Genomic DNA, 27023 nt, shown 5'->3' with positions numbered 1-27023 from the left:
TAGGAGTTGCAATCTCATATTGCCTAGTTTTTAAAATCAAGGCATTTAGATTTATGCTTTTACTTACTGACTCTGCACCTGGCTGCCATTGCTGCAATGCTCAGTGCTTCCACCCGAGACTCCCCTGTTTCTCCCACAAAAAAAAGGATTCTCCTGTTTAGCGCTTCCTGCATCGAACTAGTGTATGGCCTCCTTTATAGCTGTGTTAAATCCAAAGTCTCCAGACAGCAAGTAATTTAAGAAATCGCATCTCACTTGGCTAATAGGGACAGAGATTTGTCATTCTTTATTGGCTTTTTCCATAATAAAAATTCYTAACTTCCATAATTTCTTTTACTTTTGATACCTTTGCCTACYGCACGCGTTTTTAAAGCTCTTTTAAAAATAAAATAAAATAAATAAAATCCTTCAGCTGCCCCTTACTCCCTTAGCTTCCCTTTGAACACTCGCACCAGGGATTGCGTGCAGTGTCAAACACGCTTGCATAAAGAGCCGCTCCAGCTTGAGAGCAAACTCCCTCCGGTATTTGGTATCGGCCTGCGTTTGGCATTTTGCCGGGGAGAGCCCGAGCCCGGGCGCTGCCGACGCCGGCTCGCTGGGCAGCTGGTTGTTCTGGTCGTCTGTTGGCTTGTGGTTGGAACGACAACTTCTGAGAGCCGCGTGTGACTTCACGTCCAGATTGTTTCCGAGATCGCCTCTTGGCTTCCTTTGCTCTGCTGCTGTCAGCACTGCCTGCAAAACGCTCTCGCTGAGGCCCCTTTGCCTTGGTGTGCTGCATGTCCTGCCTGTGTTCGCTGCTGCGGTKGGCAAGAAGTCAAACAGGAGAAAGGACAGTTAATTTTAGGGGCTCGGCTGAACTGTTGTYAAAAGGATTCAAGGTAAATGGCTTGATGTGATAGCACTTCTTACTGCGTTATGAAGCTTAGAGTGTGTAAGGTCTTAAGAACCTGGGGCAGGCGATTCTTAACATCTAAATAACTGATGAATCTTGTATTAAAAGTGACTCGCTAATGGTTTTAAGAAATAGTCCTGTGAGCTGTGAGTTGAAGTGCTAGTTTCAAGATGAGAGAGTTATGACAACCGTGCATTTGGAAGGAAGAGATGGAGTCTCTTGGTCAAAACCAAATAAAAAGCAGTGAAGTCTTCAGAAGCTGACTTTTCTTTGCATTTAACTGACTTCGTAGGATATCTTCCGTGCAACACGCTCAGGTGCAAGTGTTCAGGAAAATATTAGAGTCCATGTTGTTGGTATCTTTGGCATATAGGAATCAGCTTCTGAAATAGGTCTTGTGGTAAACATGGTAGGTGCCACTTATTTTACATTCAGGAGAGATCTGACAGTCCTACTTCATGAGCAACGGTAGCATACCTACTTTTTATTTTCAGAGATTATACTTGATCTTAATTGATTTAGTTTTCAGATTACTTCACAATATAATTTTCAYACATGTATGTAGATGTTCTCAGGATGTGACAGCATGTGCTATATATTTTTAATTGCTGTACGTGAGCTCACGTGAGCTGTACGTGATTCTGAACCTTTCCCTTCAGTCTGTCGGCTTGGAGCTGACGCATGCGCATACCTTGCAGTTCTTTTTAGAAAAAAACACAGAGCAAACTGAAGTTGAGAAATACATTTCTGTTTGGGAATTCAGTGTGTTGAACTTTTCTCTTAGGAATAGAATCATGTCCTAACATGTTTCCTCTCCTACCATTGATTGAAATGTTCAGCACTAAGCACTGGGGGTTATTTGCAATTCTGCTGCATTTTGGTTAAGAACTAGCTCTCCATTAGAACGCTATGGCTCATTTGCACTGTGAATAATTACCTGCATACCTGAATTTTGCTGGCATTTTGTTTAGATAAAATGATGATCATTTTCCATGTTTTAGAGCTGCCATTTGTTGTTRCTGGCACTGGTAGAAAACCTGCACTTTTGTGGCAGGGGAGGTAACCAAGTCCTGTTTCTGTGGGACACACAACTGTCATTTGTTTTAGCTATTCCTTGATAGCCCACACTGAGAGATTGCTGTTGTCTCTGAACAAACTTGTTTTTTCTCTTTCACTCTCACCATGTAGCATTTGAAGTTTTCAAATTTTCACAATATTTCAGTTAAATCTCAACTCTATCACGTCAACCTTGTTATAAAAAGCAGCACAGACCAGTTGTCCTAAAGCTGATTTTACTTCAGATTAGAATATTTCTTTGTTTTATTGGAAATCGAATGAATTCCAACTGCTGCTATTTTTCCTTTCACTTTTGTTTTGCCTGGTAGGCTGCAGGCTCTGGCTCTCGGTTTTCTCATCAAATACTGCTATCTATGGCAGCCCCTGTTGGGGAGGATTTGGGTCTGAGCTGTGCAACTCAGCTTCTCATAATGGTTTCTGGTACTGATCAAAATTTCTAGAACAATTTAAAGCAAAACTCTATAGATAAAAGCCAACGTTTTTTGGCTTCCTTTCTGTACTTTGTATCGTCCCCAGATATACTGAATAGTTAGTAAAATCAGTCCATACCAAAATCTGAYGTGGCCCTGCTTTAGTAACATGACATGCTAAATTCCTCATGGTTAGGGAGAAAGGTCAATCCTCAGTGTTTACTCTCCGTTATTGCTTACCGTTCATCATTTGCACTGACTTAATGCTGTTTGAAGTGTTTATAAGATTTAGCTAGAGTGGATGATGCAGCATTAAATTAGCTTGTTATTTATTCTCAAAACTGAGCAGCTGTTTCTGTGTTCCCATTTTGGTGCGTGTGGTGTTAGTCATAGTTTGCAGAGTCCTCCCTCTTCGAAGAGATCGTGCAGTGGCAGGTGGAAGGCTGGAGTTYCGGGGTCTGCGAGATGCGGTAGCTCTGTATTTCCTTCTTGCCACTTATAGGAACTGTCTCTCCAACTCCACTGCGGTATCTACCAGCTCCCAGCAGGTAGAAGAAGATTCCTGAACATACAGACAAGGCCTCAGACTTCAATGGCTTACTRGGAAATTTTACCTTCTGGGAGGATCTGGGCACAGAGATGCAGGTATTCATCACTAGAGGCAGAAATTTGCTRCATCTTGCACTAAAGGTAGAGGTCCCGCTTGCATTAAACACAACAGCAACTTTCTATTTCAAGAAAAAACACAGGCAATATATCAAATCTTGATGAGTTCACACAGCGCTGGTTTTATGGCCAGACGGAGCGTAACGCTACGCCAGCCTGCTTGGTTATCAGAGACTAATATTTCACCAAATGATTTCTACCTTAATCCTCTCCCATGATGGAGCAGATGATGTCATTTTGAAGTATATGCAATTCTAGCTGTGAAACTTCCATGACAGAAGGCCTATTTTATCCTTGGGTGAATTAGTGTAATTTTKCTCACTGTTAAAAATTAACATTTTTAAGTCTGACTTTCACCTAATTTAAACTTTTGTCTTATTAAAATTTCAGCCATTGAATCTTGCCGTAGCTTGGTCTGCAGGGTTAAAAAACCTTTTCTTTTCAGAAGTCTTTCCCCATACAAGAACTTCTATTTTGTGATGAGGTGACTTCTTACGTGTTGCCATAAATAAATGGAGCTGTTTTTAAAACATAGTCACTAAAAAGCACATATTATAGAATTAAAATCATTTCTTTAGATATTTTTCCTGTACTCTTCATAGTTTATCTGCATTCTTTTAAAACTAGATGGTAGGTCTAGCTGTTACAACAGTCATGTAAACATATTTATTTCTATTCTGTAGTATTTCTATTCTGGTTTTGTTTTTCTCTGCTTACTCAACTTCCTCTGTTGAGTTCCTCTCGTGTGTTTTCAGTGTTGATGGAAAGCGACTCGCTGGCTTGAACTCGCCTCTCTCTGGGTTGAGGCCTAAATACGTCAGAGCCTGGAGGTACCCAGAGGCAGAGCTGCTGAGCTGAATATCCCTTCAGTACTTTGCAAGAAGAGAAATAGCTGAGCCCGAACTTATTTCCAGASCACATGCAAAGAACCTCTTTTTCTACTCTCATATGCCTTCCTAATATAACTAATGATAAGGGATTACAACAGCCACAGGGATTTCAAAAATAAGCAAAAAGCTCCAAAAGAAACCTCAACCCAAAGAATCGCAATAAAAAAATGAATTATCAAACTTATGTACCCAAAAAACAAAATATTCAATGGCCATACCCGTACTATATATAGACACCACAGTCTCAACTCCTCTGTTTAGGTGCAGCAGAAACTTGCACACTGGATGCTCCGGGTGGGCGGCGGGGCGCACYGTTGCTGGACCTCAGTGAGCTGTGCTGGTGTGGCACGGACGTTTCCGTACTGTGAAGAGAAGTTAGCAGTAGTATGAGGATTATCAGCTGTGCTCCTGTGCTTTCATCATGCTCTGACCAACAGAAGTGGCAAGGCGTGCTGTGTTACCTTACTGTGGGTGTAAGCGGTGCTAACGGTGAGACTGACCCGGAGAAATGCTGAGCCCTCGGACTTCTGAGGGAACTGCGTTGCTACYGATGCTAGCAGGGCTTTGTGGTGCTCCACTTCTCTCAGAACAAGGTGTAAACATCAGAAGAACGAAAATTAGCTATAGTTTCCTATATATTTTTCCTCTCCTTGCAGCAGGAAAAAGAAAATTCCACTTGGCTTCCAATTAGTTGTTGATTAGAAGCTCCCGAAGCATTAAAATACTTATGTCATTGGCACGTAAGTCAACAGGTTTCCGGTTTTGACCTGAAAATCTTCATATTTATGTTAGCGTTCACATAATGATAGTTAGAAATCAACCTAACATTTGAAAGCAGTATATTTGCTGCTTCGTTTATTGAAATTTAATACATGAGAGATCATTGCAYTGTCACTGGCATTCCTGACTTGAACAATAATATGTATATTGTGCTGCTTGGAAGTCAGTCCTAGTGCGATCTGTTTGTGCTTTGCTGTGCTGATAAAGGGCTTTTGCCCTTCCAGTCTTTCTCACAAGCAGTACTTAACGCTGGCTAGGCAGCTTTCCTAAAAGTCAGTGGCCTCTTGTCTTGAATARAGCCTAGCGAGTCTGCTTTGTAGTCTCTTAAACATGTTTTCAGAGTGTCTTACTATTCTGCAATGTAAATAACTGCCATCACTATAACTGGAAATAACTGTACCCTTCTCAGTGCTCTGAATTAAGAGGAATAAATGGTTTAAAGAAGGCAGAACTGTTTTCTCATTCTCCAGGATTTGTGGAGACAATGAGAGAACAGTCTGAAAAACCACGAGGGGTTTGGGGACTGCTTTTCCAGTCAGCTAGTGGTGTGTTAGAAGGGCAAGCAAGGCCAAAGAGTTAGTCGTGAYATGGTCTCCTCTCTGCCCAGTCCACTCTTTCTTTCTCCTTAAGAGGAAAAAGAGAAAGAAAAGGAAATCACAAATTTAAGAGTTGCATRTAAGGAGAGCAGTTTTCTGTTTACTAGTTTCATTTATTTTATCATGCTAAAAAATAAATGGTAAATGCTTCAGTGGAGGGCCTGCTCTTCTGTGTCTACTACAAAACCACTTGTTTGGGCAGACAAAACAAAGTATTAATGAAGTGTGTTTCATAGAGAAAACTTTAGATGGACCTCCTCTGCTCTGTAAGACATTTGTTTCATCCTGTGTTTTATAGGAATCCCCCAAATTTTTGGAGGATTCCTATAAAACTGTATTTAAAAGAAGACACTGATGCTGTCATTTCCTTTGGAACCATTTATTTGCTGGCTTGATCAAACCAAAGAGCCTGTCTTCCTTTGCAKTTGTGTGTTTCCTTGTTTAAGCGTTTGAAAAACTGTTGTTTTTAGATAGGACTATTTTTCACTCATTTCTTCTTTTGCCTTTCATCTGGAGTCAGTCAGTGTACTGCAATAGTCCATTCCCTCTTCTCCATTCCTTTTATTCATACTCTGTTCTTCAACAAGCAATCTTTTTAAATAATAGCTGTATGCTTTCACTTCTTCCAATCTTTAATTCGTGTTTTATTGCTGTAGTGGTTCTTTTCTAGTTTCTCCTTTTTATTTACACTTAATTCCTTCCCTAAAACTGAATATGTAATTATTGTGTTTGTTCTCACCGTATTGCATAGTCTTTGAATTTCTCCTCACAAGCTTCCTGTAAATATCAGCAGGACAGTTCTAGCTCTGGTATCTGACTAATGTTCTTTTTTTTTTTCTTTCTTTTTTCTTTTTTCCTTTTCTCTTTTCTTTTTTCTATTTCTTTTTCTTCTTCATTTTCTTCTTCTATTTGTTTCTTTTTTCTTTTTTCTTTTCCTTTTTCTTCTTGTTTCTTTTTCTTCTTCTGTTCCCTTTTCGTTTTTCTCCTCTGCCTCTCCCTTTCCTTTTTGTTTTTTGTTTTCCTTAAGTTTATGCTTTGCAAGTGAAATATTTCATGTGTGTGTGTTTGTGTTCTTGTGAAAGCTCATTTTATTTCTAGTGCTTATCTCTTAATCTGTCTTACTGAATATCAGAAATCCCCTCTGTAATCTTCATTTTTTGCATGTTTGTATCATTTTGCCAATTTAACCAGTATGTGTGATGTTCTTTCCTTCAGTTAAGGAATATAGAAAATTTATGTGACAATTAGTTCAAATAAAAGAAATTAAAGTTGCTAAGCAGTTCCTCACTGTATATATAATATAGACTTAATATACATATGTATATGACTTACAGGTTATATGCCTCTGAAAAAAAGATCATTTTACTTACCTTATTAGTGTGATACCTTGAAATGCAAAGACATCTTAAGAAAGAACTGTCAAAATTAATATTCAGTTAGTGTGTATGTTTATCTGTCTGATTAATTTAGTCTGTAATACAGTCTTCTTACTGAGCCAGATTGTTTCCTCCTGGACTTAGTTAGGATCTTCCTCACAGATAATCTCTAAAGCATGGAGAAGGGAGGAGTATAAAAGAGGATTCGTTGTGCTGCCGAAATGGGTCCCGTTCCCTGCTGCAGAAAGCCCGTGCCCCAGCCCTCCCTGCAGCCGAGGGCGGCGTTCCCTGCGAGCTCTTGGTCAGGGGCTGTTTCCTGGATGAGGTTGTCCCCAGGAAGAGATATGAACAGAAAAGGCARTGGTGGGTGAGGGGCATCATCAGTAGGCCTTCCCAATTCCCACATTATTCTCCTGTGAGTGCAACCAGAGTCTCTAACCTTTGCAGTTCTGGAGGAACTGTAGATGCTTACAGTCAAACCTGTGTTTAAGGATAATAATCTGGTATAATGTGAAATGATGGAGGTAGTGTAAGAAAAGAGAGCGATCTGTTTTCCCCTCAAGATTTGGCAGGAAGAGGTGCATGGCTATAAGTAGTTGTTTGGTGGGCTTCAAAATTATTTGATGATGTTTTATCCAAAGCTTTCTCAAACAGTCAGCGAGCTGCAACGTGGTCGGGTGAAAAGCTGTGCCGGTCTGTGCTCTCCTCGCTGTCCAGTCTTGCCAGAGGGGGAAGGTGGACAAGCCTGGAGGAAYAGATTAGTTCTCTTTATAACCTGTGCCCAGTTTGCAGAGAAGTGGGATGCCAGTGGAGGAAAAAGGAGTTTGTTCTGTTTTCAGTCTGTGAAATACTTCAGTCATGGTAGGACAAAGCAGTATCTTTGAGTCYACACTATACCTTTTACAACAAGGAAAGCTCCGAGCAGTTGTGTGCAGACTTGCCTGGGACTTGGCACCCTGGTATCAGGAAGCCTGGGAAGTTTGGGTAGCTTTTGCCTCTGGACAGTATGTTTTTAAAATGCTTAGGGTATTTATCAGGGTATTGAGTTAGAGGAAGATAAATGATGTTACTTTAAAAAAAAAAAAAGAGAGAGAGAGAGAGGGGAAGGACTCAGGCTGGAAGTTGTGGTGCAGATCGTTCATTTGTCGTTTTTAGTATTGGCACATGAGTTCTGTCCTGGGAGGAGTTAATCCATAGAGTGTTGCTGAGAGGAGAGTATTTATTGCAGCAGAACTAAAATTACAGGCAAAAATTAAAGTCCTCTGGGGGAAAAGTAAATCTAGCATGTCAGATAACGTGCTTAATATTCAGTTTAGCGTCATATGACATGTTTATGACTRGTCTGTGTGCCCCAGTGAAGGCGGAGGCCAGCGCCTAAAAAAACTACGTGTTAATTTTCGTGCAAGAAGTAGAGAGGAGTGCCTGCTGTCCGCTTTCACGTCAGGCAGTGCGATTTGCTTTGCGACAGAGGAAGATACAAAACGATCTGGAGTGGTTTGGGGTTTCTTTCGGAGTCGTACCCTGGCAAGAGAAGAGCGGGGGGGGGGGGGAGTTGCGCCGTCTGTTATCGTGAAGCTCTGCTCATGTAGCTTGGGGGCCACGTGACCGCAGAAAAGGCTATTATCTCAATGAAAAGGAAACTGCTTTTTAGAGCAGCAGCAGAGCCGAAGCAGGAGGAATTTTCGAGTGCTCCACCATGCTGGATTGTCAAAGGGGGATCTCCCTGATCAGCAGTTAGGAAAGGATTAGTGCGGCTAGTTTGTCAGCTGTCATTAGAAGCAGATGACAGAGATGATAAGCTGCTGTGTGCGCACGTCCTCACTCAGCATGTGCTTTGGTTTACATCAAGACATAATGTTGGCTTGGGATAACGGAGAACTGGTATTTTTAAAGCAATAAATTTACTGGTTATTGTCCTTTTTTCCTTTTTTCCCCCTCTTTTTTTTTCCTTCCCTCCCACACTTTGTTTTTAATAAAAAGCAAGTGTGATGCATGGGGAATTTACCTACGTCGYGATCTGAAGACGCAGAAAAAGTGGTGAGATCTGTCTTGAACTGCAAAGGCTGTGGAAGACGACAAGGTGCGTTTCCGAAGCGCTGGGACTTGGCTGTGGCTAGTGTTGCCTTTCTGCAGGTCCAGGTGCTCCTGCGCCTGCTCCGGGGGTGCCTGGGCTTGCTCGGGGCAGGAGGCAGGAGGGGGCTGGNTTTTTTTTTTTTTGAGCAAGACAACTAAAAGATCTTTCTCATACCAGATACAAAGAGTAATGTAAATTTGATTCCCAAGTCTGTATAGTTCCCCCCACCCCTTTTTTTAGTGGCTACAGGTGTACTTGTGGTTGCCTGTGACAGCTAAATATATCGTAGTGCACAGGAAAACATTTTTGTAAGCATGTTTTCTGGCATCCAGAATAATGCACAAACCCATTTATATTTTCCCACTGTCAAGAGGGAGGTGGAGCTCAAGAGTGTCTTTTTCATTGCAGTAATAACTGTTCAGTGTTTGGTAATTTTTATGCACATGGAAATGTGCAGAATAAGTCAGACTGAAATTTTTTTATAATAAACCTTTCTCTTTCTGGCCAACACTGTAAATAGACAAAACAGCCTGAAACATTTGCAGTTGTTATATAACTTTCTCAATTCTCTAATCTTAATAGTTTTCYTTACAAGTATGCAATCCTGTAAACAAAATGACATTCATTTAATCTTCAGACCTCATATTTATCTCATGGTTATGCATGCTGATGTCATTAAATTCTTGGCAGTATTTACCTTTCTTTTAACCTTGGGAGGGCAACATTTAAAATTTCAGATTAATTAAATAATAATAACCCCCGCAAAAAGGTTAGATAGTATGGAAGGTGTCGTGGATGAAGTTAGTATGCTGTGGTGCCTGCTGGGGAAGTTCTTGCAGGCTTGGGTTTTTCTTGCTTTTCTGCTATACACAGTGTTAAGCCCAGTACTGTTCTTTACTTTGTAGCAGTRACAGTAATCCTGTACCATAAAAAGAGTGGTAGGCTGAAATGTTTGGATTTGCATAGGAGAATCGATCTTAATTTCTCTGGGATTTTTCCTCCTGAGTTAAGGGCAGGATTGCAAAGACAGGTCATTACTGCAGCACATTGCCAGTTTGCTAAAAGTGTGTTTTCCCGGATACACGTTTAAAAGTGGTGGTGACTATAATGCTCAGAAGCTGTTTAATAATTAATTAAATGCCTACAGGAAATGCCTTAGTTTATTTTATTTAGGACTTTGAAAAACTCGTGCTACTTTGAGACAGAAGGGGGAAGGAAATTTTCAAATTAATGTAGTACGCGTTTRAAGATGCTTTCCTTCATACTGCGAGGACCGAGGCACAGCTGTAAGCGAGGCAGCGCTATTTATTTGCTTGTTCCCCTTGGTTTCGGTTTGATTGTTTTAATGGCAGGGTTCCTGGGTCCCGGCGCGCGGGCCCGCGGCGTGCAGCAGCGCTGCGCGGAGGCCGGCGAGCCCGCCGCGCTCGCGCAGCCCACGCAGAAGCCGCGAGGACCGTGACGCTTCCTCGCTGCTCGCTGCGTGCTCTTCCTTCAGTGCAGTACGGAAGGTCTGACGCGGCCGGGGGGGCCAAGCGGAGCCTACCGAAACGTCAGCGCCTGCGTTTTCTAGAAAACCAGCTTTTACTGCTTGTCCCTGGCTGGGAATCATTTTGTTTGCCTCGTGCGTACTTTTTTTTGACACGTTGAGGCGAAAATTTTGGATAAAAGCGACCTTTAGTACAGGCAGTGCTTTTCACGGGGCGCCCTGTTCTGACAAAACTCAAACTGCAGTGTTTTATTTTGTAAGTAATTTCTCATAGGAATAAGTATTATATGTAGTTWCGTATGTAGTATGAAACTTCAAGCATTATCTATGACGAGAGTAATTTTGTTTTATCCCTTGCCCACACTTAAAAAAAAATTCAATGCTAGTATAGTCAAAAARGTTACAGTGGTGGTGTTCAGAAGTTGTTACTTTCATTTTTTTTTTCTTTTTTTTGTCATCTCGGTAATGTAAATTCCTTGCACATGGAAGGAATGCATTATTGCATTGCAAAATGTACCATATTTTTAAAAATAAACCTTCTTGGAATGTCTAAACTGAGAATTTGAGAATTCTGCGTCAGAGTTGTAACTAGTAACAAATGCCGTTATCAAGTCAATTGGCTGATTATCTTTTTTTTTGGCATCATTTTATTTATTTACTTATTAACAGGGAAAAAAAGGAAGAAAGGCATGAAAACAATGTCAATTATCAGAATCTACTTCTTTAATAAATTAAATACATTTATTRGGACTCTGCTATAAAATAACCCCAAATGATAATGAGTAGCGTGAGCTGGGGCCTGAGGACAGACTCATGCTGTTTGAGCTCAGGGAAGCAAAAGARCCTTTGGAAATGGAGAATTACTGTACCTGGGAGGAGATCCAACGGAGGTGTCTTGCTGCATGACTCGTTAGCTGGTCTTAGACACGCATTCAGCTGTGGTCAGCCCAGAAAAATGGCTGATTGGGACGGAAAATTATTATTAGGTAAAGTTTTAGTCTCTGCAGGTGAGGGGGAGATTTGGAAATGCTTCTTGCAGAAATGGGCTAYGCTCAAATCTGTGAGTCTGTGGTTGACCCTGAGGCTGGTTACCTGATAGTCTGAGTTACAGAGTGGGGTATTGGGAATGGGTGGATGGAGCACATGGATATAGGACGTAAGGAAAGTGGCAGGGGTGTGAAGGAAATCCTGAAAGAAGAAACTAGAAAAGAAGAAACACWGGTCTGGGATAAATGTACTTAATTTGCAATATGTGTTGTACCTGAATCGCCTCTTTGCTATTCCCTTTTCATTTTCTCCTTATATGCGCTGCCCCAACCAAAAAATACATCAATGTATTGTAGTGCTCTGGTTTTTCATTTCAGATARCATGGGTAGTTGTAATAAAGCAACCATCTAATACAAGATTCTAGTTAAAATATATATATATATATWAAAACTGCATGGTAATAAAATTATTTTTGTTACTTTTCCTGAAGTTTTTCCAAGTGTTCAGTCTAAATAGTTTTAAATCATTATTTTTCATTACCAGGCAGTGTATTACAGGCTTCTGGTCAGCTGCTTCTGTGAACTTACTGGGTATTTCTGTGCTTCTCCAGTGGATTTCAATGGTTCTCTAGTATATTTAATTATTTTCAAAAATTAAAAATACATGGAATACGCAGATTCTTTCTTGGCAATTGTCACTTTTTTTTTTTATCATAAATGTTTTGCATTTTTAACACCAGTTAATTTTGGTTTATCTCTACAAAGAGAATAAAATGGATGATAGTGAACAGTCAGCTTTAATAGTAGAGTACCCGTGTTTTTATTGGGCTGCAGGATACAAGCATAGTTGTGACACAGGCCCATGGAGTGATTTATCTCATACAAAAGAAAGAARTAACAGTTTGATGTCTCTATCTAATAGTCTAGGAGGAAAATCCAAGATACAGTGAAGTTGGTGATAAAATTCCAGTGTATTTCAACTGGGTCATAGTGTCCCCTTAGCRTTGTGACAGAGCACTGGAACAGGTGGCCCRGAGGGGTTGTGGAGTCTCCTTTTCTGGAGATACTCAGAACCCACCCAGATGCGATCCTCTCCAACGTGCTCTAGGTGACCCTGCTTGAGCAGGGCAGTTGGACTAGATGGTCTCCAGAGGTCCCTTCCAACACCAACCATTCTGTGATTCTGTGAACTCCACAGATCTTTCAGAAATGGCATTTCTGCTGCTGGGGGTGCTATAGCAAAGCTTATAGGGTATTGCCTGTAAGCACTGTAGAGGCTAAAGGTATATATGGATTTATGATGAAATTAGACACATTTGGAGACAGGTTTTGGAGGGATGAGAAGGGAAAGAATACTGTAGTGAAGGTGGTTCTTGAACTACTGATTGTCAGAGATAGAAACCTTTGAAACAAGGATTGTCACTTAGTTGCTCTTGTACTTTTTCCTGAAATACCTTCAGGGGACCTCTACGACAGGCAAGTCACTAGCTAAATGTCTCTTTAATTCGATTAATGCGGTGATTCGTACATTTGTTTTATTTGTGAATAGTCTATATTTTTATAAATACAAAGCTCATGACCACAAGTTTTTATTCCTTGGCAATTGACTAAATAAAGCAAATGTATTTAATGACTTAGGTTTTCCTTTAAAATGCTTTAAAAAGGCATTTTAACTCTTCTCTTTGTTATTGCTGCTGCTGTRTTTTACTAAAAGAAGTGGAAATGTATGAATGAAGACTGACACAGGTATGAAATTTGAGATCATTAGTAATTGTTTTAAAAACGTTCAGAGGTTGGTTTTTAAACTTGTGGATATAGTAAATGTAAAGGATCAGGGTGTAAAAGGTGGCTGTGGACGCTTAATTTTTATGAGGTGGATCTTTACACAGTACTTCACAAATGTTTCAGACACTTGTATGTGGCTCTTTGGCATCATTTATTCTCTCAGTTTTGATTTTTGTGCTTAGTAACATAGGTAGTGCCTAGCTAGTATCTTTGGTACAAATTTCAGATGCAGAACTCTTGGTATGTTGGGAGATGATACAAGTATGATCTTTTGTGCATCTTGCTGTTCTCTCAAAATGTGCACGTTAACTTGTTTATTCTTTCGCCTTCATATGCTGCTTCTCCGCTATAAATGGATGATACTGATACGGGGATGATTCAGGACATATCTGCTGGGGGGAATTGCCTGCTTACTCACTTTGCTTTGGATAAAGCATGAGCTAGGAATAGGGAGAGGACCAGGGCTGTTCTCCCTCGCCGCAGTGTCGTCCTGCACCAAGTCCTTGCCCTCAGAGCCCTTCCTGAGAGCAGGGTTGCGGTAAGCGCCCACAAGAGGATGCTGCATTTCCCTGGGCACGTGCTTTATCTGCATGGTAAAAGTGGAGACAGCAGGTGTCACGTCTTGCAAGAAGAGGATAAGCCAGGCACCCTACTGAAAAGGACAACTTGAGTATATAATTTTACGAGGTGATACAAGAGTTCTGAACCTTATATGTGTACCGGCTGCATTACTGCATGAAATGATGACATTTAAGTGAAGCTAAATTCAGTTCATGGGCAGCAGTTAACATTGCTGTGGCTCTGCCTCTTTGTAGGTCTCAGTACAGAGATTTATTTAACTTGAATATAGGTACACTTGACTTTGTTCTATTCTTACGTTGAAAGATGCTAGAATTCTTGATTCTGGAATTGAAACTTCATTTCAGCTGTTAGATTAAATGCATGCCTCTGAGAGCATGTCAGTAATATTTTGGAAAGAAGTGTGTATGTGCATGTATCTTGTAGGTATGTGGCTGGTGGGTTATTAATTCACCATCATAAAAATGTTAAAATACATAGAACTGCTTTGGATACTGTTTTGACTACATTTGCTGCAAATCAGAGTTCTAAGTGCTCTATATTTAGCATTTGAAAGACTAGCCTGAAACTTAATTAATGTGATTGTACTAGGATCCACCTGGACATTAAATTAGCTCTATGATTTTTTTGTAAGATTTCCTAGGTGCCAGAGACTTACGGAATCRCTCTGAATGTGTACTTACGTGGTTTTGCACCTCTTATTAACTTTTGAAGCCATTGGCCAACTTCAGCCAGATCTGATAGAGGGCAGATATCTTAAAATCAAGGAGTTTCACCATGCTTCCTAGTAACAGGTGATTGAGGAGGAGAGAAAAACAAGGCCTCTTAGGGCTGAAGCTAAGTGAAAATCTGAACCATGAGTTAAATCTGAAGCATGAGTTTGATTCGTGATTAGACAYAGAGAAGCTGCATAGAGCTGGGTGTTCCACACTGTGGAGAAAGAGTCARTAAGATCTTGTATTTTGAGTAACAAAATTACTTTTGGACTGAGGAACATGATTTTGATGACCAGTTTAGAGCTACAAAAGGTGGTGTGCAGAGTGAACGTCACTAGCTGAGGTCCAGTGCAAGCTTTAGCTGTATTAGCGTAGCCTCTGGTGGGAGATTTTGCGTAATACGGCCATGCAATGCCATGCTAGCATGGTCCTAGCAGCCAGTAGGACTGACACCTCTCTAGCTATGTGAAACAATTGAAACTGGGTGGGGTAAATGATGGAGCTCCAAGATTCAGATATAATAGATTCAGTAGTGCTATATGTTATTGGATAAAGTGATATGGAAATGACATTTTGTTCTCTCTGGCTCGCCCTCTACTTTTTACCTGTGTAGAACTCAGTTCCCTGATCTTGTTAATGGAATATGCTTTATCTAAAGTAAACAGGACATCATTTTAGTGTGCATATTAGCTGACTTGTTAGTTGACAGGCAATTAGATTGAGTTAAATCCTAATGTAGGCATGACCGTGATCTAGAGATGCATAAATACTTTTGTCTAATGTGATCAGTCRTATTATTCTCCCTATTAAGTCCATCTTAAAAATCACACTGAACTATATAAACTTTCTGATATTGCAAGTAATGTATACACTGATATCAGGAATATTTATGGGATTAAAACAATGTTGCTCAATTTGAATTTTCCAAGGTGCATTATACTTGCGACAGCAGTTATTTCACTGTTTATCCCTATATTGTCTGTTTTTATTCTTTTCTAATTTTTAAGAGGCGGGGTAGGTTGGGATGGAGAAGGGTTGGAATGTTGTGAAGAAAAAGATATATACGTGGACAAAGACAGTTTTGAACCTGAGATTGACAGAGAGCATTCAGTAGCAATTAAAATATTTAAAATATGTTTACCTCACTGTTAAAATAGGTACCATCAAGTTGAAACGAAGTCTGTTTAAACACAAGTTTAATAATATTATTCTATATAGTGTTAGATTTGCTTCATTTGTTAACTTTGCTATTGACAAAGACCTGCTTAAGATTGTAGTAGATTTAAAATACTATGCTTTTAAATTAATCTGATAGATAAAAACATTAATAGTTATGAATTATAAGAAAATTTCTAGCTTAAATAAACATCTTTTGTAGGAATTTGGRTGGCTCCTCTTGCACTGAAAATGCTTCCAGGTATATATTTTCTGCAGCCATTGTTTGATACCCTTCAAATGCAACACAGAAGGTTGAATGGTGTTATGATGATTTTTGTTTTCTTTGCTTCTCTCTCTCTCTCTTTTTTTTTTTTTTTTAACTTACTAAGCCACCACAAACAGAAGGACATAAGTGTGACTGGCACATATACAAATAATGTTTTAGTGGTTTGTTGGTTTGGGGGGTGTTTTTATGGGAATTTTAGTGGTATTAAGCTGCATTTCTTTTGTCACTGAGTAATAAGAATCTGAAATAGTGGTTGCTGAAGAGAAAGAGATGGAATCCCAACCCTAAAACTATGATGCAGAGTCTTGAAAGATTTTTTTCAGTTGTACTGCATGTCTCCTTTTTGAGAAATTTAATGTTTTGGTGAGAGCACTTTAAAAGTGAAAAGATGCGAATGAAGCAAAACCTACATTACATAGAAAAACGGTACTTTCTTCCTATGGTGTTTTTTTCTCTGCTTTCCTGGTAAAGCCTAGTCTTGCTATTCCTGGGCATATTAGAGCTGGWTGACGTAGTCTAATCCGTAAGCAGCTCAGTGACTGGCTATATTAAGAGATTTAACCTATGGGAATACAGAAAGTAGAAGCCATCTTATAGYGCTGATGTCAGGCTGGAGTTTTTTGGTGAAGTCTAAAGCAGAAGTGTGGGCTTGTCAAACCGGTGGTGTTGAGTATCTGGAGGGAAGAAAAAAAGAACCCAACTGTTTATCTTTCTGGATTTAGGTGGGTTTTAAAGAAAGTGCTATTAAATACCAGTCTGTAACACTGGACATTAATGTTAGCCGTTTATTAGATTGTTGCAGCATGTGTTAAAGAGCTGCTGCTACCCATTTGCAGCCTAATGTGTTTATTAGACAGTCTTCCCGGTGGCATCTTGAAGTGTCTTTTAGCTAAAAAATTCATGAGCCTTATTGGCTTTCAGTCTGAAAATGGAGTATCTTCTTGTTCCTGTCTAATASACCACTCCAAAGCCATTACACGGAAGTCAGAGGAAAGAGATTCCTGAGGAAGGAGCCTTCAGCTTAGGCATTTGTTCATAGTCCATTACGGCTTTTTGCAGACTGTGAGCAAAAATATGAGTAGTATGTGCTACAGCCAGTTTGCTGTTCTTTTATGTGTGTGTGTGTGTGTGTGTGTGTGTGTGTGTGTGTAGACTCAATTACTTTGTCTAATAAATTACATTCCTTTTCTCAATTCTGGTTTGTAGAGTTCAAGTGTAAAGTAGAATTTAGTAATTATTACCATAAATCTTATTTTAATGATATCTTTCTCTTCTTCAAAAGAAAATTGTATCCTCTAAGTAATCAGTGTTGTTTTCGGATCGAAAAGGCTACTGACAGAAAGACCAGGGTGCACATCAGATTTTAGTACAAGTTCTCTGAAGGTGACTTCAGAGTTTTGCAGCTTATTGCTACCAACTTCCTCATGTTTTCAGTTTGTACCATGGGGCCGTTACAAAATGATAAGCATTATAAGCAGTTCTTGCCTTCTCCGAAGGTTTCAACACCTATCAGTATTAAACATTTTGAGTTTCAGAAATGGATCCAATGAACATAAGCTCATAAGCAGGGAAAAAAGTTTGAATCAAAAAGAAGTTGCCCATGATTTTTACTTTTACTCTGGCTTGCAGCAGCATCAGTTGTATGTAAGGTACACTGGTAATTTTGAAACTGCAACTGAAAGCTTCTAATCATGAGAACTTCACAGTAAAAAGTATGAATTGTAATAGATGTAAGTTTGAATTTATAATTAACCTCGGGAATATGAGCTGTTTATGTTGCTAAATTAGGCTGTTAGAGAAAATTTTAACCAAAGCTTTCACTGAAATTTTTTTTTCTCTCAGAAAAAGGAGTATTCCTTTGCTGTTTATTACTGAATTAGAAAGCAACTTCTATATTTAGCAGTTATATATGCACACTGCAAGTGCTGGTGTACTGGAAATGGCATAGCACTGCTACCTGGTTGTCTGTCACATGGTCGTTTGCCTTCTGTTTGCTACTTTTCAGATTGAAGTAGCAGCTTTGAAGGTGTAATCCTCATTTATTCTTTAACTGCATTTGTTAGGCTTATAATAAATCTGACAGTTTAACAGGCCGTGTTTGGAAGATGGCCTGCACTGATAAGAGATAAAATGCACATTATCTTCTTCTACATTAACTCTGGATGATTAACTGGATTCACTGATGCTGAGGATCAGTGCTGGAAGGTTTACTCTGTATGTCGTGTGTCTTGATGGCATCTGAGGAGTGGAGGAGAYGCCACAAATTCATGCAGCTGATTTGTGCTGCAGTTTTTTCTCTCCGTCTCCTCCTTCATGAGGCCTCTATTTTTCTTTTTTTCCTCCCTCGTGTTTTATTTTTGGGTTTACATTGTTTTTTATTTTTTTCCCTTGAAAGATGAATGTCTTGTAAAAATACCATGTTTACTATTGCTTTACAATTTAGGCTAAAAAATCTCTGTGTATATTCTAACTTAGAGGAGTTTCTGGTGGAGGATGTGAAGGAGGATGTGCTGTCACAATGAGAGCAGAAACAATTGTTTTGCTCCTGATAACAAGAAAGAATGGACTGAAACCTCTTTGCAGCTCTGTCTTTTCAACCTCCCAACATCTGGTAGAAACTAGAAAGGCCTCAATGGCTATAATTACTAGCATATACTGCCCAAGAGTTTATTCGTATAATTTTCTGATTTTGTGATTTACATTTAACAGTTGAAAAAGTTAGACTGAAATGTACATGAATTTTTGAAGCTCAGGCATCAGTGATGATCATGAGTCAGCAGTAGAAGTTAAGTTCCTATTTAGTTATTTGTGTTTTTTTGTATGTTTGTTTATTTGTTTTTCTGTAGGGTAARTGGACAAAAATCTACTCTATATTGAAATGAAAAATCTGCTACCAACACAGCAGGCAAACCACTAATCCCATAGTGGGATATTATGTTTCTGTTTTAGAGTACATTACAACTCCCAAACAACATGCACAGTAAAAAAAAGGAGTGCTTTATCTTGCAAGATCATTCTTTCAATAAGACATTTATTCTAATTTGTCGTTGTAAGACATTTTCTTGCAAATAAATACTGGCTTTGTTTATTATCTGACATATCATAATGCCATTATTTCATTAACAAAAATATTTCTTTCTTCCCAATTCAGTAATTATTGCCATTCTTGTTTTTATTAATTCCCAATTTGGTTAGTTCTTTTTCTATTCCATGCCAAACTAAGTAAGCCTTATCCACTTGTTCTTGATTTGGTTGCAGATTTTTATTTCATAAGACCTGTGGTGGAGCAGATACTGTATTTTCTTTGCTTCTAAAATACCAGATGAACAGAGCTGTCCAATTTCTTTATCTTCCTTCTTTCTAGAAAACCCTACAGAGAGGTATGAAAGGATCAGAGGAGCAGGATGAATGTTACTTTCTAATCTGAGGTAGTTCCCCAGAGGGAGTGGTTTATTGGAGTAAAAGGTTTGAGCCTCTGACTTGTCATTCTGCTCTCACGGGCGCCAGTTTTGAATTGTCACATTTCCTGGAAGAGTTAGGAGTAGGCAAGTTTGAGTTTTATTTTCTGATCTTGAAAGCTATTGGTGTGGTTCAAGACCCTAAAGGTACTTTGAACAACCTAACATCTAAACTTCTGTTATGAATCTTTGTTTACTATAAAAACTGTTAGTAATAATGATTAACCAAGAATGTTTGAGATGGATAGATTAATTTGTGTAGGAGGCATTAGGACAGAACCTAAAAAACAGTGTAGATGGTTTAGCTGCTCCTGACCCGTTGATGTCTGTATGCCTTAGACTCTTAATGTCTGAATTCATTAGGTTCTTCCCTTTTTTACTTGAAAGTTTCCTAGATGCCTGTTATTCTGGTTCTACATGTGCCCAGAAGTGCTCTGTTCTGAAAAATGTGGTTTTAGTTCCTTTCTAATGCTGCACTGAAGTTATGGAGGTACCCTGACCCTCTAAAGATCTTCATCTGGTGATATGTGTAGACCTTGAACATGTTTATTACACCAAGTGAACTGGAAAAAAAATTTGAAATAGCTGCTTTCTTTTAAACATACATGAAGGAACTGGGATGGTGCCCATCTCCTGGGCCTACCTGACATTTTTAGAGTTTTGGTCAGAAATGGGAGATATGGGTTTGCTACCCTCCTTAGCCTAAGGGATGCTCTATCTCTTGCTTCTCAAGATAGTATTAAAATTACTTACGTGTAAGCTAACTTGGCTACATTTTGAGATCCCTGCCACACTGTAAGAGTTAGTTGATCTTGCCCTCTCTGCTTGTCCAGAAATGCCCAGTTTCAGCAAGAAAGTAACCTGTGGGTTGAAAGCTTGTGCTGCATGATGAAAAATACAGGCTTGAAACCTCTTTGTGAAGAGAAGGGAACTGAATCTCCATCTCCCAATTGCTGGCTGTTCATTATACAATATTACACAAGAGCAAGGCAGTAGACTATCAAACCAYAACTTTTAGAAGGTGATTCCTGCTCGTTTCTCCTAATTCGGAGAACAGCAGAACTTTTTACATCCTAGGCAGACAGACCCTAATCAGCCTTGGTAAGTAGATTTCTTGCCCACGTCCTTTAGCTTTTAGTACAGTTACTGGAGAGTACTAAGAAACTTTCATTCTAGCTTAGATTTTTTTTAATTGCCTTAGAAACACCTAGCTCTCCACTTTCCTATGTGCCTACATCTGGATTTTGAATTCTGCTCTGGGGCACAGGCACCTAAAACACAGTACTTGTAGAGCCTAACATATAGAAGCCATTGGATGTGATTTTTTTTAATGTAGGCATAGGGAGAGGAGAAAATAAATTTAGTAGGTGGTAGATTTCCAGAGAAACTTTATGAGTAAAGAAACAAGTAACTCATTCTAAGAACAAACTGATAATGCTGCTGAGAAATAGGTTTAATGGTTTGTAAGTGCAAATAAAATAAAAACTGTTTGTTCAGAACCAACTATTAACTTTAACACAGGGGGAAGGTCCTAGTTTTAGAATAAGTGTTCCACTTTTATTCCCTTAAATACAAAAAGATGAAGTTTAGATGTTATTGGTGGGAGGTTAGTTTTGATGTGTCCCCTGAAGGCTTATATCACAGACATAGAGGATTTCGTACTGAACAGTGTCAGTGTGAATGGAAGAAGAATCAAGCTATGTATCTGTGAATAAAACTTGAGTCCTGCAAYAATAAAGTTCTCTTTAATATAAATTAAGCTGGAAAGACTAGATGGGATAACTGTCAGGAATAACTGTTCCTGCTTGCTTTTCTGGGCTGGAGAGAGGGGGAGTGGAGAGGGATGTGCTCACTCTTAATGCCTACCTCTGACTTTAACCCCTATTGTTTGGGGGGGGGGAAGCTGTTGAACGTGTGACAGCTATTCTTGAATTGCTGTGCTTGCTTTTCTCTGGAAAAATGCTTGACTGATTTACATTTTGCAGGTGCCATTTGGGAAGCCTGAGGAAAAAAAGGGATTCCTCAGCTTAATTTTTCTTCKGAACTTTAGGGCACCATCTAAGTCTCGTTCAGAGTTCAGCTGATCTCTGGAATGCACTGCTTTCATCATGATTATTATTTTTTCTCATCCTGGCTACTGAAAAATTTAGTCATTGAAACAGAGCCTTGAGGGCAGTTCCAACTCTTCATYGACAGATAGGTGGAGTTGCTGGCTCCTCACAACTTCTCTTTAATTTTCCTTCAATTATTAATAGCATATTTCTGCTTCCTTCAATCTTTGCTGCTGTATAGTCATGAAATTGCATGTATTCAAGCGAATAGCTAGCTTTTAATCAATCAGATAAATGTGTATTTCTGCTTTTCTATTTAAATAAATTAAGGACTTACTGTGAATGCTTACTAGGGCAAGAAATGAATTGAGATGTGTAGCTGTTGAGGAACAGTCAGTGTCACAGACCTCACTGGGTGCTACCGTAGGTGTTTCATACTCCCTAGCGAGGCCAGTGTTGGTGTGAGGCTGTGAATGCCCCGACTACCTCCTGGAAACGCAGAATTTGTGATGGTACGTCTTCCYCTTGAGCTGAGCAGGTCTGCTCAGCTGCAGCACCAACAAGTTCTTGCTCTTCTTGAAGCGCGTGGTTCTCAAAACATTGGCAGTGTATCTGTGTCTGTGTGCATGTAATTGTGTGTGTGTGTATGTACATGCACACATATATACATGTACAACGCAACAGAGAAGAAGATAGCCCAGATATTCTTCAGACAGGCTCCAGCACCGTGCATGTCAAAGACCTTTTGAATCCCCAGAGGATTCAAGGGTGCAGGAGGAGGAGGAGGTGGCCCTGCTGGTTTTGGTTCCTGACTAAGGATTTCCGCTGGATGCCGGTGTAAAGTGACCGTGGAATTACAGCGTCGGGCTGTAGCAGGGTATGAATCACCTCCTGGAGATGCCAGGCCCCTTCGACATGGTCCGCCGGTTTGTTTTTCTGCTAGTCCCCAGCAGGACAGGGCTGTCCGAAGTGCCTGGGGACGTCTCCCTGCCATCAGGCTGGCCATGGCTAGGCGGGCGGCGAGCCAGGACTACCTGGCAGCCTGGACGAGCTGCCTCATCATCACCGCTACCTCTCTGTGCTCCTTTTAATGGCATTTTCCATCCACAGAGTATTGTTAATTATTGAAGACTCGTTGTTCAGGGATGGGGGAGTTTCGTGTGCTTGGGAGGTGCTTAGGCCAAGCGCTGGTTGAGGATTTGCATGTGCTGTTTACGGCAAGGATTATAATAAACTTGTGTTATTTTAACACGTGATAGCTTGACATGTTGTTTTCTTTATGAGGTAGATTAAACRTACAAAATATTTATCAGTTCCTCAGTGATACCTAGTGCAGACAGGTGCTCTGTTTCTGCTATATTGTTCGTGTACTTGTGCAAACATTATGTTCTGATTTTTAACTAAAGCTGTATGTGCTACCTTTTTGTGTAGCTGGGATACATGTTTCATTTCATGTAGTTCAATTCTGTGGTGTTTTTCTTGTTGTGTGGCATTATGGATTTTCCTTTGTCTCTCCTCATTCAGCCTGGGAAAATTGCCATGAAAATTCAGCAGCACAAATTCGGGCACAAAATGTACTTACCTGTTCTTACATAACTGGTAACAAGGAAAGTGATGATAATGCTTTATTTGCCCACCAAATATTTTGTTTTGAACGAGTTTTATATAAAATTTGGTGGAGCAATAAACACAGTATTTTTTTTAGCACCTCATAGAGCACAAGGTAAGTGATAGATTTGCAAAGTAAAAACTGAGCTGAGAATGAAACAGGAGCCTTAGAAGTATAAACAGAGGAACTCAATGGCTTTTCCACAATAACACTTTTGCTGTACTTTCTTCTTTTTAGTTGCTGATATGTGTTCAAGATGAGTGGGATGGGAGAAAATTCCTCTGACCCATCCAGGGCAGAGTCGAGAAAGCGCAAGGATCCTGACCAGCTTGGACCCAGGTTAGACCATTTATGTCTGAAGGCATTGCAAGGAGCAAATCACTGCTAATAATTCTCATTCTTCAAATAATTGAGGAGAAACAACTTTCCCTTTCCTTTTACTGTGTGTAGCAAAAGTAGGCTGTGATCCATTAACACATACTTTACCTATGTAGCTCATTAATAAAATTCCCTGTGGTTTCCCACTTTCTTTCCCTGTTTTAAAGCTTCTTCTGAAAGTCTGTTATGTTTTTAAAGGTGAGCAAACCAACCCTTTCCCTCAACAAACATAACCCAACTTGCACATGTTGCAAGCTCAAAAATATTCAGGAATCAAATTCTACAGCTGCTTCAATGATTTCTTCTTAGCTTTGGGTTGTCATGACTTTGTTTTGTCTAGTGAGGATACACTTGTTAGATGAGAGGATTTTGTGGGTTAAGAAACTGAGTACCCCCAARAAGCTATAAAAACAATGTAGGATGTAGCATTCTCAGACAGTATTCCATAATTTCATAGTAGGGACCCTACATTTATATGAAAACCTGTACAGTTACTTCAAGTGTGTTTGATTTACACAGTTTTTTTTAAAGAAGACATAGAAAAAATGTTAAGTATACACATATTTTTCTTAATTGTTAGAAAAAGGCTAACTTTATGTACTAGTTAGGGGGAGTCGGTACTAAACTACGCTGATTCATCAATTATGTATTGTAGAGGCTGTTCTTTTGAACTTTATATCACAAAACTTTTTAAAGCAAAACGTGACTGCTGGGAAATAATAAGCAATGTATTTTTTTTAATGCTACTTTATTTGTTCCAAAAGAAATCTTTCTGCTTGAGAAACTTTTAAGTTATATTTTTGTAGTGAGAGAGAGCAGTTCATTGTACTTTCATCAAATTACTCTCAAGCCACTTAAAACCRTCTTCGAGCTGTCCAGAAGGCAAAATGACATCAAATACATTTTTACACTCCTCTTTCAGCCCTAAAAGAAGCACTGAGAAACGTAATCGTGAGCAAGAGAATAAATACATAGAAGAACTTGCAGAGCTGATTTTTGCAAATTTTAATGACATAGACAACTTTAACTTTAAACCTGACAAATGTGCAATCTTGAAAGAAACTGTGAAGCAAATTCGTCAGATAAAAGAACAAGGTAAGAGGACTTATTAATTGACTTACAATGTTTTAACTTTTTTGTTTATTTTGGTTTTGGCAAACCTCTTCAGCTTTTCTTCAGCAAATTTCCAGGTTTTCCATTAATGAAAAATGCTGTAATATAATGTGAATAAAGCATGTTAAGTATCTTTACAGCATTTTAAAATGAAGATTCATGTAAAATTCAGAAATCACTTGGGGGGAAAATAAGTCAGTCTGATTGTGCATCTAATGGAAGTGAAATCTGTTGTATTTTTCACAAAAGTTAAAGTTGCAGTATAAACAAAAACCCGAAGAATCAAAAAAACTTTCTTATATATGCTTTCATGGATGATGAAACCAATTAAAATAGGAATAATCCAGGAGTGTGGGGAATGAAAGTTTTTTTGCATTCCCCTTTTGCTTTCTTCTGTTCATATGAATAGATATTGTGGACTAAATTATCTGCGTCCCTTAAATTATGACATCATATCCTGAACTACAATAGATTTGAAACTATTCTAATCTCTAGATAGAGTTCTGTTATAAATGTAAACCAGAGAATGTGACAGTTTTCTTCCTGTTCTTTGTCTAGAAGATTAGTTTTGTATTTCTTTTCTTTTGATAGATTTCCTATTTAAAGAAAAAATCTTTAGAAACTTTAAATTTTTTTGAGGTTTTTTTTTTTTGTGGCATAGGTCGGTCTGGACAGGCATGAATAGCACTGCAGGTGTGTGGGAGAGAGAGAGATTCAAATTGTTAAAGTATGTGTGTATCTTTTTTCTTTGAGTTTGGAGGAAGATTGGAATCTCTTCGAAACCTATGGTTAAAGTAATTCCTTCAGTTTTTAAACACTTTCATCAACATCTTTCACTTGTTCAGTATTCTAACATTTATTTGGGAAAATAATACTTCCTTTTCCATACTGTATGTGCGAATTTATAAAAGTGGGAGATTCTAGGTTCGTGTGACTGGGATGTAGATTTATTTGTAAAACAAGTAGGTGAGAAGACCTGTAGCCCCAGACATCACGCCATTCAAAGCTAAATGGAAAGTGAGAAGTGTCACATTATGTGTCAACTGCCTCTGAAGTGTTTGTATTTGATTAATCTTTAGGACTGTTTCTATTTCTCAATTTGTTCTACTAAGTTGCCATTAATGGATGTTCTGGGGAAGTTGCCATGCCTCCTACTAGAAGTATACCCCTTAACCTGGCACAGTATCCATCATCATTTTTGCACCTTCCTGGATTTTGAAATCTAATTTTTTTCCTTGTTTATTTTTCTTTTTTTTCCCTTCTTCCTATTCTCACTGTCAGTTTTGGATTTTTGCTTTGCTGCTCTCAGGAGACTCATTTTCCTTATCCCAGCTTTAGCTGAATAGAGTTAAGGAAGATGTTACTCCTAATGACAGCAAAATTGTGTTTTGCCAGATGAGTGCAGAGTGGTAAACCTGTTAGCCCACTTGACAATTCTCTCAACAGCTTTGCTATAGAAAATCAAGTTCAAAAGTTTGAGTCTAATTGTAGCTCTGGCAAATCCAGGATTTTGCTGTTCAAGGCCAGCAGCAACATGAAAAACGGTTTTCCTATTATTGTAAGACAACTTTCCCAGGCTATTTCACACTCATCAGACCAGGTCACGTTTACATTATTTAAGTTGTCACAAACTAACAATAGTGCCAGAACTGTACCAAAAGCAAATGTGCACTTCATTTTCTAAGCTCGTAAAATTTTATTTTAAACAACTGAAAATATCATTCTAAAGACAGACTTAGGTGCTATGAATATTTTTTATTAAGACAAGTAAAAGTAGTTTGCAACTATTAAGCAATTAAAGATACTACATTCCTTTTTATGGTGATTTGTTGCCCGAGGTTCTTCAGCTGAGAACAATTAGGACTGTCTGATAACTGTTTGTGTCTTTACGTAAAAAACTCATGGCGAGGTACAAACTAGACTTTAATCCTTTCTAGGAGGAAACACTGAGCTCCTCAAGGTGGTCATTAACAACATCTTGGGAGCTAGAGACAAAGATGAGAATACTTGAAATTATTCCTTTAAGCTAATTGACAGTTTGATAAGCGCTTCCTACACAGAAGCTGCGTCTGTTTGCTTTTATAGCAAATTAAAGATATTTTTGTTTTTATGTATAAGATTTTCATTTTAAGAAAAAATTCAAATCACAGCATCTTATGAAATGCAACATTGTTTTGGAACAGACACTTCGTTAATAAATAGGACTTTAATGGTCAAATTGCTTGAGCAATACACTATACCTATCCATCTGTTGAGTGCCTCAAAAAAACAGTGACCTAATCAAGATAAACATATTGAAAAGCTAATGACAATTTTACTCTTGCTGTCTCATACTTGGCAGGTAGTTTACGGCATCACACTGGGAATCCTGAGCTTGTATCATCCATCATTTAAATCTGTTAGGTTTTCAGTTGCTCCACATCTTTCTGATTGCTTCTCTGCTGCTAAGGAATGAAAATGAAGAAGGCAAGAATACAGCTTGGTATTCATTTCCCATGTTAAGCTTGCTGGTTGGTAGCTGGAAAAAAAAATAGTATTTTTACTGTAGTAATACTATATGATTTAGTATAATATTATGCTGATAAATTTGGCATGCAGATATGTATTTGCAATACTATATCTGCTATCTTTACATCATTTCTCACAGAATATGCTT

At 38.9% G+C, this 27023-nt stretch overlaps 1 protein-coding gene across 3 annotated transcripts in view; it reads left to right on the top strand.

Moving 5' to 3' along the window:
- The window catches only part of NCOA2 (nuclear receptor coactivator 2), a 182063-nt gene that overhangs the window by 82572 nt on the left and 72468 nt on the right, over positions 1-27023 (top strand). For 2 of the 3 annotated variants that reach the window (XM_085324951.1, XM_085324961.1), the window contains exons 4-5: positions 23114-23215; positions 24177-24349. In XM_085324951.1, the coding sequence (XP_085181077.1) occupies positions 23133-23215; positions 24177-24349 (256 nt within the window). In that variant the 5' untranslated portion in view covers positions 23114-23132. Of the gene's footprint in view, positions 1-8498; positions 8768-23113; positions 23216-24176; positions 24350-27023 lie in introns of those variants that run through there. The other variant, XM_085324969.1, reaches the window with a different exon arrangement.

This window comes from Rhea americana, unplaced genomic scaffold (assembly GCF_003343005.1).
Source record: "Rhea americana isolate MKP2758 unplaced genomic scaffold, rheAme1 scaffold_121, whole genome shotgun sequence".
NCBI lineage: Eukaryota > Metazoa > Chordata > Aves > Rheiformes > Rheidae > Rhea > Rhea americana.
Note: the sequence above shows the minus strand (reverse complement) of the source record. Positions and strands in the feature narration are given on the sequence as shown.